This window comes from Scyliorhinus canicula, chromosome 5 (assembly GCF_902713615.1).
Source record: "Scyliorhinus canicula chromosome 5, sScyCan1.1, whole genome shotgun sequence".
NCBI classification, from domain to species: domain Eukaryota; kingdom Metazoa; phylum Chordata; class Chondrichthyes; order Carcharhiniformes; family Scyliorhinidae; genus Scyliorhinus; species Scyliorhinus canicula.
Window position 1 is genome coordinate 32,616,128 of NC_052150.1, and position 15,358 is coordinate 32,631,485.

Here is a 15,358-nt window from a genome sequence, read left to right on the forward strand (position 1 = left end):
TACAGCTACTACCCTAAGCCTGGCTCCATCTTGCTTTATCAGGAGCATTCTTTTCAACCACGCTCCATCCTAATCCAGTTGCCTACCCTGTCCCTCATCTAGGCCTATTAATTTTGTTTTCCCCCTCCAGCCCCGCTCCAACAAAGTACCTTAGGTTATTTCTGACTTAAAGCCACTAGGTGATGCCCCTTGTTGGCTTTTCTACTTATTTTTTATTCGACCATGGGATGTGGACATCGCTCGCTAGACCAGCACTTGCTGCCCATCACTAATTGCCCTCGAGATATGCAATAATTCAAAACAGTATTTACATTTGATGGAGCAATTCTAGATGAGCAGAATGCTTCTCACGTAGCAGTGATGATCTGAAATGCACTGTCTCAGGGCTGGTGGAAGCAATTCAATAAAATTCAGAGGGTAACTGGATACATACATGAAGAGGAGACATTCGAAGGGCAGGGCAATAGGAGAAAGAGCAGTAAATTGGGACTAAATTATAGCTCTTTCAATGGGCTAAACAGCTGCATTGTTTGTCGATTCTATAATAGTTTCCTGGCACAGCATCCTTAAGAAAGAGAAGTAATTTTATACGGCTTAGAAAGTGCAAACATCAACAGTTAGGACAGTCCCATGAGAGAACACGAGCAGTAGTCATATTTATTTTAAAAGCATTGAATACAGACATGATCCAAAAAGGTTAATAGGGTATATTTAGTAAGTTGAAGAGATACTAAATTTAATTCAATACGGTCAGTAGTTTCCCCATGTTTCAGTTTATCTTAGCCAAGCAACTGAAGACATATCGAAGCAGGGTAGAGTTGAACAAAAAAGGATAAAGAATACTACATTCGTTGTTGGTTGGTGTGCTGGGTACGGATTCTCTGTACGCCTTCAAGATTGGAGATGGCCTGGCTTTTGACTGGGACGGAGATCGCATCATACATGGATATGGTCCATATTATCTCCTGGACTGGTTTCGATCACCCAAAGAGGAGAGAGTTGGGGATTTTCTTATTTTTTGTCTCGAAGGGGATTACTGGCTGCAAGGGGTTGGGTGAGGGCCTGGGGGCTTGGTCATGGTGGTCTGGTGTGGGAGCAGGCTGGACCTACCTGCTGGCGATACCTCCCTGCCAATTCAGTCCCTCTGGGGTTCAGAATTTCCTTGAATTGAGTTATACCACTGTTGCCACTGCCAATTTAGCACTTGCGTGCAAATGAGCCAGAGTAAGCTCAACAGTGTAAAATGTCTTTCCACTCACGCTGCCAGCTATTCTTAATTGCAGCGTTATCACTTCTTGTATACTAATCTCATATGGTAAAACATACCTGCAACCACAGGGCTCAAAGTCACCATATGCTCCGCTTTTTCAAGCGCATTTAAGGACGACTATCGGTTGCTCCAACAGTCAATCTCACCTGTTGCTTTCCCAGTCTTCACTCTCTTTATCTTTTTCCACAGCAGAAGCCTGGGTCGCAGGGCCTTGATGTTTCTTCACGATCCGCATACCGCCTGCTTTGACTGGAGAGAGACAGCCAGGATAAAAGCAAAGAAAGAAAGAGTGAGGCAGTGTGGGCAAAGCATTAGGGGGGAGAGGAAGCAAACCCCAGTGCAACAGAAAGAAAGACATCGGGTGGGAAAGAGGGGGGAAAAAAAAGAGAGAAAGTTAACGTAGAATACAATTTTACAAATGACTGGATATCTCATCATTCTGGTGAAATTGTATTTTTAAATCATAATGAAATTTACAAACAAAATAAGTAACATCTTGTTTTTAATTTGGCTGTGAGAATGGGGTGTAGCTTAGTAGCAAAATGTGCCTTTAAGGAATATGGACTATTCACAAATGTACAGATTCCGAATTCACCTCATCAACATGTTGTATAAAGTTTCTCCTCAAGACATGGAACGGAGCACCTTTCGGAATTAAGCATTAATTGCCGTTAATTGCAGCGTCATCACTTCATGTATACCAATCTCACATGGTAAAACATACCTGTACCACAGGGATCAAAGTCACCATATGCACCACTTTTTCTAGCACATTTAAGGGCGACTATCGGTTGCTCCACTTTGAGATAAGTCAATCTCAAAAGTACACACAGAGGAAACCAGTTAATCATTAAATCCAGCCCATTGGTCTCACAACAAGTTTATTATGTGACCAGCTCTGTGAAAAAGGACAAATATAGGGAAAGGTCAGCCAGAGAAACAGATGGAAGGGGCAGAGGAACGAGAGCAGGAAGGATTCCATGAGGGATTCGGAGCCATAGGGCGAGAGGGTTTGGTAGAAAAGGCCGTAAGGGGAGAGAGTGGACTGTTTTGAACAATGGAGATGGAAGAAAGAGAGAGAGGACACATGCATGAGAAACAACGAAGTTGCATGCAAGTTGGAGGGAAGAGTGTGAAAGCGGATGTTTCCGCATATACAAGATAAAGATCAAGTATGTGCAAAAACCAGTAGGGAGAAGGTAGAGAGCAGAAAGCAAGATTCTACTTCCTTGCAAGGTGATATGACCAGCTAATCTGTTTTTAGTCATGTTGGTATGCATGAAGATTAAAATCTGCACAATTATTACAATGGGTGGAATCTTCGGAAATTTTGCTAGAGTATCGGTTTCAATGAGATAACTGGCGAGTAGCTCTCCAGCGGCACAGCCATGTTTTCTCTCCAGATTGACTGGCGTTCCATGCACAGAGTATCTGGAGGCGTGGTTTCTGCCGCTATTCTGGCGGGCAGGCCTGATGGAGCCAGCAACGCCGACTCCACAGAAAATGGCGCCCTGATCTTCATTGACCCCCCTCCCCCCGGAAGATAGCATAGGGGTGGATCAGCAGTATAGCTATCTGGGAGTTGGAAGTGGTTTTAATCCTTCTAATCTTTCCTTGGTATCTCGTCTGCTAAGAGAGTCGAAACCATCTCAGGTCTCCAATTTAGAGTGTTAAGTGTTTCCTGGTCAGAAGTTTAAACTTCCAGGCCAGTTCCTGTGTAGGCTTTTGCTGGGGATGTTTTCCCCAGTGCCTTTTGTGGGTTATCTCCCAGTACAACCCCCTGGAGAACCCAGAAGTTCTGAAAAAGGTCTTCTGAGCCAAGATCACTTCTCACTACTATCATTAAAACATATTTTATGACCTTTTTCTTTGTCCGACAGTCTTACGGTCTTGTCGTGAACAACTTTGAACAACCCAGAGGTGCTTACCTTTGATATTCCACATTTTAACTCCTCAAACTCTCAGCATAACATCATTTCTATTCCTAGTTCTATCTATGCCTTTGGTTCCGATGTGGACCACGACAACTGGAAACTTTCCCCTCCCAATCCAAATTCATTTGCCACCACAATGTGTCTTTAACCCTGGCACCAGGCAGGCAAGACAACCTTCAGAGTTTCTGGTCGCGGCTGCAATTTGCTTAGAGATGTATAAATGTAAATCCCTCTTTTCCTCTTCTTTCAGGGGTATTGCTGTGAGCAACCCAGGAGGAAAATCATTTTATTTTAATTTTCTTCCAACATTTCTGTTTTATTTTTATATTAAATATTAGGAGTGCAAAAAATTACGGTTTGACCGAGTGGGGTTGTTGCAGCCAGAATTGGCAACTCTACCAGAGGAACTCAGGAGAGGTCAGATGCTTAAAAAAAAAGCAGGCTAGAGAGGGACAACCGTGTGAGGGTGTACTTGGAGACATGTGATACAACACCTTGAAACCAGCTGGAAAACAACACAGGCATAGAGGTTAGGTAGTGGCCTGTGATTCCGAAACAAAGGAGTGGTATTTGGAGTGGAAGTAGACCAGGGACGAAAGAAGGTACAGTTTCAAAACAGCATTGTGCCCTGTGATTTGTTATAGTTGGTTTTAAAACTGACGACACAAAGTTTACTCACCCACTTTAAAAAGAGTAGGTTATGATAGGCGTTTGGTAACTGATAAACTAGTCATATAGACCTTAGCAAGAATAGTACACACTAATCTTCAAATACGGCACTATAATACAAATTTTAAGGGTCGAGGGCGGATTAATCAGTTAATGTTTCTGCTGTTCAACAGGAAACAGATCTACTCTTGAGCTAAATTATCAGGTAGTGATTCATGTGCCAAATCCAATAATAAGCCAACGTTTGTGCTTTTCTCTTGAAAACATTGATCAGGTTAAAAATGAATAAGTTAGAACCAGAGAGGTTTTTCGGAACTATACTACCCATGCAACTACAAAATCTTCAAGGTCTTCCATTATCCAAGTGAAGGATTTATTTCTCTGTTAATGGAATGTTTAGTGAAAAGTGCAAGTGTCCATCCTATATACAGCTGCCTTTTACCAAGACAAATCACATTCTAATCCTGTCTGCCAGATGTATGCCACTTGTGTGCTGAACATTAAAAGGGCTTTTAGGCCAGCCAATTATGTAATCATGCCTCATACCACACTTGGAGATTGTCAAGGCAGCATGCGTAGAAACACTTCTGTCTATGTACAGATTAAAATAGAATCCCAAGAGCATTTACACATAGTTGAGGTTAGTTGATTAATTAATATTGAACAGTAGCTTTATTTTATTGGGAATAGGTATGGAGGCCAGAGTACATGACAATTTATAATCTCCTCGGGCTGTAGCATTTTATAACAAAGCTGCCACGCTAACAGCCAAAATAACAAACAACTTCCAGGGTGAAATAAATGGAAGTCCATTTTTCTCTTTCAGATGCTGACTGACCATTCGTTTTGAGATTTTCATTGAAACGTACAGCCCAGGAGGAGGATATTTTATCATTCAGACCTGGGTCTGCTCTTTGAAAGAGTCATTTTTAGTCCTGCATCTTGCGTGTAACTCTTAAATTCCTCATCCTGAAGTACCTGACTGACTCTTTTTCAAAAAAGTTATTTATAGAATCAGCTGCCATCACATTTCAGATCGGGGAATTCCAGATCCCATCAACACTGAGCGGAAATAATTCTCATTTTGCTAATGATTTCACGAATGATTTTAAATCTATGACTTCTTGTTATTGACTCACTCGGCAGAGGAAATTGTTTTCACTACCTACTTTATTGAAACGTCTCATTATTTTGGAAACCTCTATTAACTCAGTCTTAGAATGCTTCCGGTGACGGCGGGCGGGAGGCAGCCGCGCGTTGGAGGGCTCCCGTTTGGAGACGGCATTGTTGGGGATTAACGCCCAGTCCGAGGGGCAGCGAAGGCGGTGAAGGCCAGGAGAAAGCACAGGAAAGGGATATGTCGGGGTCCAGTAAAAAAACGGCTGTGAAAACAGCTGAAAGTCCGTTGGGGAGTAGAAAGGTCACCGCGGGGTCACCAAGGAAAATTCAGGCTGGAGCACCAGGGGAGGCTGCATTGCTTACGGCTGAAGCAATAACTAAGGTGATGGCTGCGGAATTCGAAAGGCAGTTTACAAAATACATGGAGACAATGAGGAAGGAGATGAGGGAGGTTTTGAGTGTGCTGGTGGAGGAGGCGATTTCCCCGGTGACGACGGCGGTGGCGAGCGCAGTGGCGGAGGTGCGGGAGCAAGGGGAGGCGCTGAAGGAAGTAGAGGAGACATTATTACAGCACGGTGATGAACTTACCTCAATAGGGAAAGAGATGCGGAAGGTGATGGAGATTAACAAGGATCTGCGAGGAAAAATGGAACACCTGGAAAACAGATCGAGGTGACAGAATTTGAGGATTGTGCGGCTGCCAAAGGAGTTGAAGGGCCGAGGCCGACTGAGTACTTTGCTGCGATGCTGGCGAAACTATTAGGGGAGGGGGAGGATCCCTCCCGATATGAACTGGATCGGGCTCATCGGTTGTGGTGGCCTGTACCAAAGGTGAATGAGCCGCCAAGGGTAGTGACTCTGTGCTTCCACAGGTACAGTGTGAAGGAGAAGGTCCTGTGCTGGGCCAAGCAGAAGCGGGTGGTGCAGTGGGCTGGAGCTGGTATACGTGTGTACCAGGACTTTACGGTGGAGCTGGCGGGGAGGCGGGCTGCTTTCGACCAGGTGAAGAGGGCACTGTACATTACCAAGGTGCAGTGCGGCATTGTATATCCAGCGAAGCTGAGGGTGACTTACAAGCTCAAGGACTTTTCTTTTGGAATGGCGGAAGCAGCGGAGGGGTTTGCGAAGGCAGAAGGACTGTGGCAGAACTGAGAAATTGATAAATGGCCATGTGCCAATGTAACCTCATGATTGTATTTTCTTCTTTTTTGTTTCACTGCATGCGGGTGTATGGGCTAAAGGATCCAATGTTGTATATATTTGGACAAGGGAAGTGATGGGACTTTCACTCGAAGTGAGGGCTCTTTGGGGTGTAGGTGGATATGCCCTTTGTGTGCGAAAAGGGGATTTCTGGGCTTTCCTCGGGCCGGGCAAGGGGGAAAAGGACCCGGGCTAAGCCGGCCAGCGAACAGGAGTGAGGTGGGGGGAGGGGCTGCGGCCATCGGAGCCTGGCAGAACAGACACTTTTTTTCTTTTTCTCCTTTGTTTTTTGTTTCCACCGTGGGAGGGGGTTTGTTTTATTGGATGCATATATTGACAGGTGGGCCGTTGTTTGTGGTGGTGGGAGGATGGGATTGTTGTTATTGTTAAGGGGATTGATTTTGTATTTGTTACTGTTTACTGTTTGTGGGTGGGGTGTAAATTTAGAATCCCTGTTCCAAGGAGAACAGAGAGCCTTTTCCAACCTCTTCTCATAACCAAAGTCCCCCATCCCGGTAACCCTTTCAAAGGCCTTTACAAAGTGTGGTGATCAGAATTTGGTTTGATTCATTCACAAGATTTTGGGGGGAGGGGGAGGGTTCGCTGGCTAGGTCAGCATTCAATATCAATCTCTATTTGCTTGAGAAGGTGATGGTCAGCTACCTTCTTGAACCACTGCAATCCAAGTGGTGTAAAAACATCCACTGTTAGGGATGGGGTTCCAGTATTTTGACCCAGTTCCAGCGAAGAAACTGCAATTTAGTTCCAAGTCAGAATGGCATTGGATTGAAGAGGAACATTCAGGTGGTGCGCATCTGCTGCCCTGGCCCTTCTGGGTGGAGATCGTGGCTTTGGAAGATACTGCTAAAGGAGTCTTGGTTAACTGCTGCAATGCATCTTGTAGATAGTACACACTGCTGCCACTGTGCACTTCTGGTGAGGGAAGTGAATACTGCAAATTGTAGATGGGATGCCAATCAAGTGGGCTGCTTTGTCCAGGGTGGTATTGAGTTTCTTGAGCGCTGTTGGATCTGCACTCATCCAAGTAAGTGCTGGGTGCTCCATCACACTGCTGACTTGTTCACAATACTCCACTTGAGGTCTAACAATTGACTTATAAAGTTCTTGTGTGATCTATTTGCTTTTATATTCTATCCCTTTATTTATAAACCTAAATAACCCATACGCTTTTAATTGAAACTATCTTTCAGGATTTGTGAACAAGACATCATGGTCCCGATGTTCATTTGCACTAGATTTATGTCATTAATATATCCTGCCTTCCCATATTAGTCCTCCCTATTGTCCACATAAAATTCTATCCACAATGTTTTTGCACACATCAGTATCCTGTTTATGTTACCCTGAAATCTATGGTTAGGACCAAACTTGGCTTGGTGATATCTGCAGACTTAGTGATGCATACACTTTGAAAACAGTAACTGATCCAAACCTGACCAGTGGAGAACATCACTGCAAATGACCTTCCAGACTAAAAAACATCCATCCACCAGCAATCTTCCTATAACTGAAACAACCTTGTATCCATATTGTCACTTTTCCCTTAATTCTATGGGCTTTCGTCTTCTTAATAAGCCTCCCGTGTGGCACTTCTGAATGCCTTCTGAAAGTACCTATACAAAAATACTGCGGCACTACCTTACATTGTTTGAGGTTATGGGCCATTAGTGGCTGTCCCTCGGTGTGTGATGAGTGCTTGGGCAAAATCAAACAGCAGTTAACAACTGGAAGGATTAAAACGATAGAAAAATAAAATGGTCAGTTTCTGCATTGTTCCCAAAAGTTGAAGCATTCTCTGGGCAGCACGGTGGTGCAGTGGTTAGCACTGCTGCCTCACGATGACGAGGTCCCAGGTTTGATCCCGGCACTGGGTCACTTTCCTTGTGGAGTTTTCACATTCTCCCTGTGTCTGCGTGGGTCTCGCCCCCACAATCCAAAGAGGTGCAGGGTAGGTGTATTGGCCATGCTAAATTGCCCCTTAAGTGGGAAAAAATATATAATTGGATACTCCAAAATTTTTTTAAATGTTGAAGCATTTTCAAAATCTCACTGCACAGAAGGATATTAGGACCATTGTGTATATGCTGGGTCTCTAAAAGAGCTTTTCAATTAGTCCCACTCTCCTGCAAATTTCTCCCCTTTAAGTATGTATCCAATTAGGTGGTTGTTTAAACATTGAGATACAATTTACCAATTATCAGCCCCAGTGCAAAGCTCAATTTACCAAGAGGGAAATCCAGGAGGAATGATGGGCCCAATGACCACCTTCTGCGCTGTTAGACCACAAATTAAAAGAACAGAGATGATGCTGACAGCTTTGTCAACCTTCCGACTGACTGTACCTCTCGTACCTTGTTCCCCATTATTAGCTTTTTTATGCATTAAAGTCACGTTCCTTCAAAATAAACATTTGCTGTTTGGGAACATCAGAACAGACAGTGTGCTAAAGATCAATAAAAACTTCAAATGTAATGATTCTCTCGGCCACTGGTGGAAGGGATAACTTGTGAAAGCCTGCATCTACAGATCAAATCGTCCAGCTTCTCTTTTTAAAACAAATCGTCTTCCTCCAAGGACTCATGTCTGATCTTCACAAAAATAATTGTTCATTGGAAACGAGATTCTCATGCAAATTTCTCAGGAGCGCCTGCTTGCATAAAGAAATGAAGTTGGGGTTAAAGGTTTAGACGTAGCAGTTCTGAACATGGGGAGGAGAATGGGAAAAAGAGGGAAAAAGATGAAACGATATAGAACTTGGATTGTGACTGGAGGAACATAAAATGAGACTATATTATCTTCAGCACAAACCTAAAGTGGTCACCAAGAAATCACCGGAGGGCTGCCACAGCGGAGGTCCTCCCCGGGCGATGAGGGGACTCACTGCCCACGCGGGCGGGCAGCCTCGTCTCCCTCTTGCTGTGCGTCATCTCGCTGTCCCAGTGAGCACCGTGTGGGGGAGGGGGAGGGGGAGGGGGGAGGGGGGAGAGGGTTACAGAGGGACATAGATAAGCTGCAGAGCTGGGCTGAGAGGTGGCAAATGGAGTTTAATGTGGAGATGTGTGAGGTGATTCACTTTGGAAAGAATAACAGGAATGCGGAATATTTGCCTAATGGTAAAATTCTTGGTAGTGTAGATGAGCAGAGGGATCTCGGTGTCCATGTACATAGATCCCTGAAAGTTGCCACCCAGATTGATAGGGTTGTGAAGAAGGCCTATGGTGTGATGGCCTTTATTGGTAGAGGGATTGAGTTCCGGAGCCATGAGGTCATGTTGCAGTTGTACAAAACTCTAGTACGGCCGCATTTGGAGTATTGCGTACAGTTCTGGTCGCCTCATCATAGGAAGGATGTGGAAGCTTTGGAACGGGTGCAGAGGATGTTGCCTGGTATGGAGGGAAAATCTTATGAGGAAAGGCTGATGGACTTGAGGTTGTTTTCGTTAGAGAGAAGAAGATTAAGAGGTGACCTAATAGAGGCATACAAAATGATCAGAGGGTTAGATAGGGTGGACAGTGAGAGCCTTCTCCCGCGGATGGAGGTGGCTAGCACGAGGGGACATAGCCTTAAATTGTGGGGTAATAGATATAGGACAGAGGTCAGAGGTGGGTTTTTTACGCAAAGAGTGGTGAGGCCGTGGAATGCCCTACCTGCAACAGTAGTGAACTCGCCAACATTGAGGGCATTTAAAAGTTTATTGGATAAGCATATGGATGATAATGGCATAGTGTAGGTTAGATGGCCTTTAGTTTTTTCCATGTCGGTGCAACATCGAGGGCCGAAGGGCCTGTACTGCGCTGTATCGTTCTATGTTCTATGTTCTAAAGCCAGAGATGCTAAAAGGGATCTTGCCATCTGTGACAGTTCAAGGAACAATCAAGTTATCGTGTCACAGATACCCACAATATGCTGTTATAGTCTTGCAGAAATGTGCAAAATAGCGCAATCATCCGTCAGGTTAAAATGCTCACAAGTGACGGCAAGTGGTTTCCATACCACTGCTTATGACACAATCTCAACATCCCAAAACCTGGGGGAAAAAAAAGTAACACTTCCAGTTACTTACAGTCAAACCATGGAATATCTAATGCCCCACCAGCCAGCAGATTTAGAATTAATGCAGGTTCAAACATTATGTAGCTTCAAATAGTCCACGTGCTGCAACAGTATATTTTGAAGTCAAGGTTCTCAAACTGAAGGATAGTATTGTGCTAAAGAAAAGGGACTATTTTTCACTTCTCACTGCTCTGCCCTTCTCCCACCTCACCCTTCCCCTGCTGAAAATTTCATGCAGGATGAGCCAGAGTTCTGAAGGCAGTGATGACTTCCACACTCCAACAACGTGGACACTTTTCAAGCAGGAAATGGGAGGGATTAAACTCATTTTGCTGTTGGACATTGGAGCTGAACCCACCATCCAATGCACGTACAGTACTTTGGAGCAGGGGTCGACAGACAGTGATCTGGAACAGGAACCTTAGCTGATGCTTTCCTTCCTCAGTCCAGGTACTCAGGGGTCACTTTTTGTTCTCCAACGTCACTCACTAATTACTAATGCATCACATAACAGGAGCCTGGATTATTGCCACAACATGATTGGCGTTACTGACCAATCAAGAACCTTTCAACGGTTAGACAAACTAAATATTAGATATTATGTCAAACTCTTTTTTAAAATAAATTTAGATTACCCAATTATTTTTTCCAATTAAGGGGCAATTTAGTGTGGCCAATCCACCTACTCTGCACATTTTTGGGTCGTGGGGGCGAAACCCACACAGACACGGGGAGAATGTGCAAACTCCACATGGACAGTGACCCAGAGCCGGGATCGAACCTGGGACCTCAGCACCGTGAGGCAGCTGTGCTAACCACTAGGCCACCGTGCTGCCCGTGATATTATGTCAAACTCATCTGAGAAGCGGTATTTTGAAATCAATACATCTCTTTGACAATTGCAAACAGGCCAGCAAATCAAATAAATGCTTATCAAGTGCATTTAATTCTTTGAAAGTTGATCAGCATAATTTTAAAAAATCCATAACTGGTATTTAGGTAGATTCACACTGCAAAAGACATGCAGTCACATAGCACCTTTAACATAGTGAAATATCCCACCATATTTCACAGGAACGTTGTCAAACAAACCTTGACACTGAAACAGAACAGAATATTAGGACAGGTGAATAAAAACTGAATCAAAAGGTTCTTAAAAGGAAGAGCGAGGGGTACAGAGGGCAAACGTTTAGGGAGGCAATTCCAAAACTTAAGGTCCAGGCGGTTGAAGACAGCCAACAATGGGGGAGTAAATAAAATCAGGGATGTCCAACTTTTAGAATTGGAAGGAATGCATAGATCGGAGAGGGTGACAGGGCTCGAGGACGCTACAGAGATTGGGCAGAGCAAAGGAGAGATTTGAAAAAAAGAATTTTAAAATTGAGGGAACAAGCAGATGGATTGTTCAAAACGAAAACAGAAAATATTGAAAAAAGCAAGCAGCTCTGAAGAAAGGTGCTCAATCCTAAACGTTACCTATTTCCCTCCCCACATTTGACCTGCTGAATGTTTTCTAGTATTTTCTTTTTTTAAATTCCTCGCCCCAGGATTCACACCATTTTGCTTTTGGTTTCTAGATGGTTACATCTGCTTCAGTAAAATCTGCCATATTTCCAAATCATTGTTTATGGAATACTAAATTGTGTATTGTATAAATCAGACACAGTCTGAAGTGCCCACACCTGAAACACTAACTTGTTCTCTCCACAGAGACTGACAGACCCAAGTGTTTCCAGCAGAGTGCTTGTTTATGCAGCTTCTGCCACTTATTTGCTTTTAACTTCGAGAGAAGATTGTCTTCTGCTGACAGCTGGATTTGAAACTATGCCAAACTCTGAAAACACAGTCTGAAATACCCAAGATCTGAAGTAAACATTCTCAGAAGTGAACGAGACCAAATTGTCAGGGTAATAATGGATTATTTTCTCCCCATTGGCTTTTTACCCTGACTCTCCCGAACGTCAAATTTCTTGACCCTTGGACAGCAGGAGGGAAACATGTTTTCACTTCAACACTGCGACTTCAAGTTCTGATTCCAAACTAAAACTTCACACACCAAACGCACCAACAAAAACAAAAGGCTGAAAGGAGAGTTGGGAACTTTGGGACTACACCTTACCCACGTATCTGCAAGATTGCATCACTTCGACTTTCTTTCCCATATTTACTTCTGTTCTCTGCAGCCAAGTGCAGAAAGAAGGGAGAAACCCCCCCTCCACGATTAATCAGGTGAAGCCACAAGCCGCCCCACCTTGACAACCAGGGGTTAACACGTACCGGCAGGAAGGTGCCCCGCTTTGGTTTCCACTTTTTCCTTGGGAGGCGATGACATCCTTGCCCCTTGATTACTTTTCGCTCCCTCGCTGCTACAAAGTGGCAACGTGGCTACTACACAACACTGCTGCTGAGGGGCAGCTCCCGAGCATGCGCACGTCCCAGTTCCTCCTTCCTCTCCGTCCCCAGCCTGTCATCGCGCGCGAGCGGGGGCGTTGCCGTCGATGCGCAGCCGCAAAACGCCGTGTCAGGCCATGACGTCTTCGGGTCTGCAAGTTGGCAAGCGGAAGACCGCCCAAAGTGGGAGGGGCGAGTGGGCATTGTGACGTCATCCGCAGCCCAGCCACTTGTCCGAGTCCCTGGACGTAAAGGGACCAATCGGAGGGGGCGTTTGTTTCCTTTTGCACAGGGTAGCAAGAAGTCTTACAACACCAGGTTAAAGTCCAATATGTTTGTTTCAAACACTAGCTTTCAGAGCACTACTCCTTCCTCAGGTGAATGAAGAGGTATGTTCCAGAAACATATATATAGACAAATTCAAAGATGCCAGACGATGCTTAGAATGTGAGCATTAACAGGTAATTGAATCTTTACAGATCCAGAGATAGGGGTACCCCCAGATTAAAGAGGGGTTACCCCTATCTCTGGATCTGTAAAGATTCAATTACCTGCTAATGCTCGCATTCTAAGCATTGTCTGGCATCTTTGAATTTGTCCATTATATGTTTCTGGAACATACCTCTTCATTCACCTGAGGAAGGAGCAGTGCTCCGAAAGCTAGTGTTTGAAACAAACATGTTGGACTTTAACCTGGTTTTGTAAGACTGCTTACTGTGCCCACCCCAGTCCAACGCCGACATCTCCACATCTTTGCACAGTGTGGCATTGCTCTGCCCGAAGGGCTGCCTTAGAGTAGTCACAGTGCAGAGGAAGGCCATTCGGACCTGTGCCTCCTGGGGGCCCGGGTCGCTGCAGGGTTTTGGGTTTGAATTCCTTCAAAGCCACAATTGAACCCCCGCTTCCCCACCACAATCTCAAGCAGTGCATTCCATATCCTAACCAGTCTCTGCATTAAGACAAAACATTTTCCCTTGTGTCCTCTTGTTCTTTTGCCATTTTACTTTCAAGCCATGTCCTCTGGTTCCCGACTCTTTCACCATCGGGAATAGTTTTTCCCCATCAACGTCCAAAGGTGTGCAGGTTCGATGGATTGGCCATGCTAAAATAAAATTGTCCCTTGGTGTCCAAAGATGTGCAGGTTAGATGGGGTTGCGGGGCCTGGGTAAGATGCTCTTTCGGAGGGTGTCGGTGCAGACCTGGTGGCCAAATGGCCTCTTGCACTGTAGAAATTCTATGGAACACTGTCTGGACACCTTGTGATTTTGAATATATACATATATGTATGATTTGAACAAGCTGATTCTGGACCAGTTTGGTCTGTTCAGCCATCAAAAGAAAGGCAGGACATGATCTCACCTTACCAAATTTCTCGGATTGTATTCCTATATTTTCTCACCAATGGAAGAGCACCATTCATGTTCTTGATATATATTTGAAAGGGGAGGTTTGCAGCGACATGGAGAAAGATAGTGGAGCTTAGTCTACTTGACTAGTTCATTCAAAGAGTTAGCACAAGCACTCTGGGCAGAATGGCCACATTCTATATTGCATGATTCTAGGATTCGATCTCCCAACGGCAAACAATCCACTAGAACAGCCTACTATCTATTCCACTGATGCAGCCTCTTTATCATCCAGCTTATCCAAGAGCTTGGAAAGCCATTAATTCCACAACATTTACACTCACGCTTGAATTGCCTTGTGAATCATCGGTAGAATATCAACCCTAACAAATTTGAATCTTTTGTCTTACATCATGGTTTACATTTAAACAATACTCGGTACTTACCTTTCCTATACTGTTTAACACCTCACTTGTTGATCACATTGGCATTGCCCAAAGGAGGTAAGAGTAATTTTTAGTTGAAATGGTATTCGAGGTGAGGTGATGATTGCACCAGGACATACAGATGTAATTCAGCCATTATTTAAAAATTATACATACTGTTCTTATTTTTATATTGCATGATAAACTCCTGTATCAAGAAAGAGAGGTTTACGGTACCTATCTGCCATTGGTGCAGAACACTCGCTGCCCATTGGCTCAGGCCGGTCATGTGCCTCTCGGCTGGTTGGTTGAGACTAGTCATGTGACTGCTCACCGATTGGTCGGGAGACAAGTAGACCCGCCTAAGAGGCGGGGTATAAGAACCCGTAGGACCCGGCAGTCGGCCTTTCTCTGTAAGTCGACTGCCGGGCACACAACTAGTCGATTAAAGCCTAATGTTTGGATCTTCATCTCGACTCGTGTCCAATTGATGGTACATCAATTTAATCGACTAGAAGTTTAAAATGGAGCTACGGATCAAACCAGACTGCCTCCGCATCAGCCCGCACACTACAAACGCGTCAGCAACTTTTAACCACTGGCTGGCGTGTTTCAACAGCTACCTCTCCACCACAGACAGCCAGCCCACCAAGGAGCAGAAACTTCACATCCTCCACTTGTGCGTGGGCACCGCCATCTACTCGATGATTGAGGACGAACGAGATTATGATGCGGCCATGGACCTTCTGAAAGGACATTTCCTCAAGCCTGTTAACCAAGTTTACGCACGGTATCTCCTAGCTACAAGGCAACAGTTTCCCGGTGAGTCCCTTGACGAATTTTATTGGGCCCTCGTTGTCCTGGGGAGAAATTGTGCCTGCCCACAAGTTACTGCGGCAGAGCACACAGAACTGTTAATCCGTGATGCCT

The 15,358-nt window shown here is 44.6% G+C and overlaps 1 protein-coding gene across 4 annotated transcripts in view; it reads right to left on the reverse strand.

Annotated features, from left to right (window-relative positions):
- Positions 1 to 12,751, reverse strand: part of LOC119965899 (death-associated protein) — an 84,101-nt gene extending 71,350 nt beyond the window's left edge. The window contains exons 1-2 of one of the 4 annotated variants that reach the window (XM_038796880.1): positions 12,544 to 12,751; positions 1,417 to 1,519 (exon numbers count right to left, since the gene is read on the reverse strand). In XM_038796880.1, the coding sequence (XP_038652808.1) occupies positions 1,417 to 1,519; positions 12,544 to 12,598 (158 nt within the window). In that variant the 5' untranslated portion in view covers positions 12,599 to 12,751. Of the gene's footprint in view, positions 1 to 1,416; positions 1,520 to 12,385 lie in introns of all 4 variants that reach the window. The other 3 variants (XM_038796878.1, XM_038796881.1, XM_038796879.1) reach the window with 3 other exon arrangements.
- Positions 12,752 to 15,358: the final 2,607 nt, after the last annotated feature.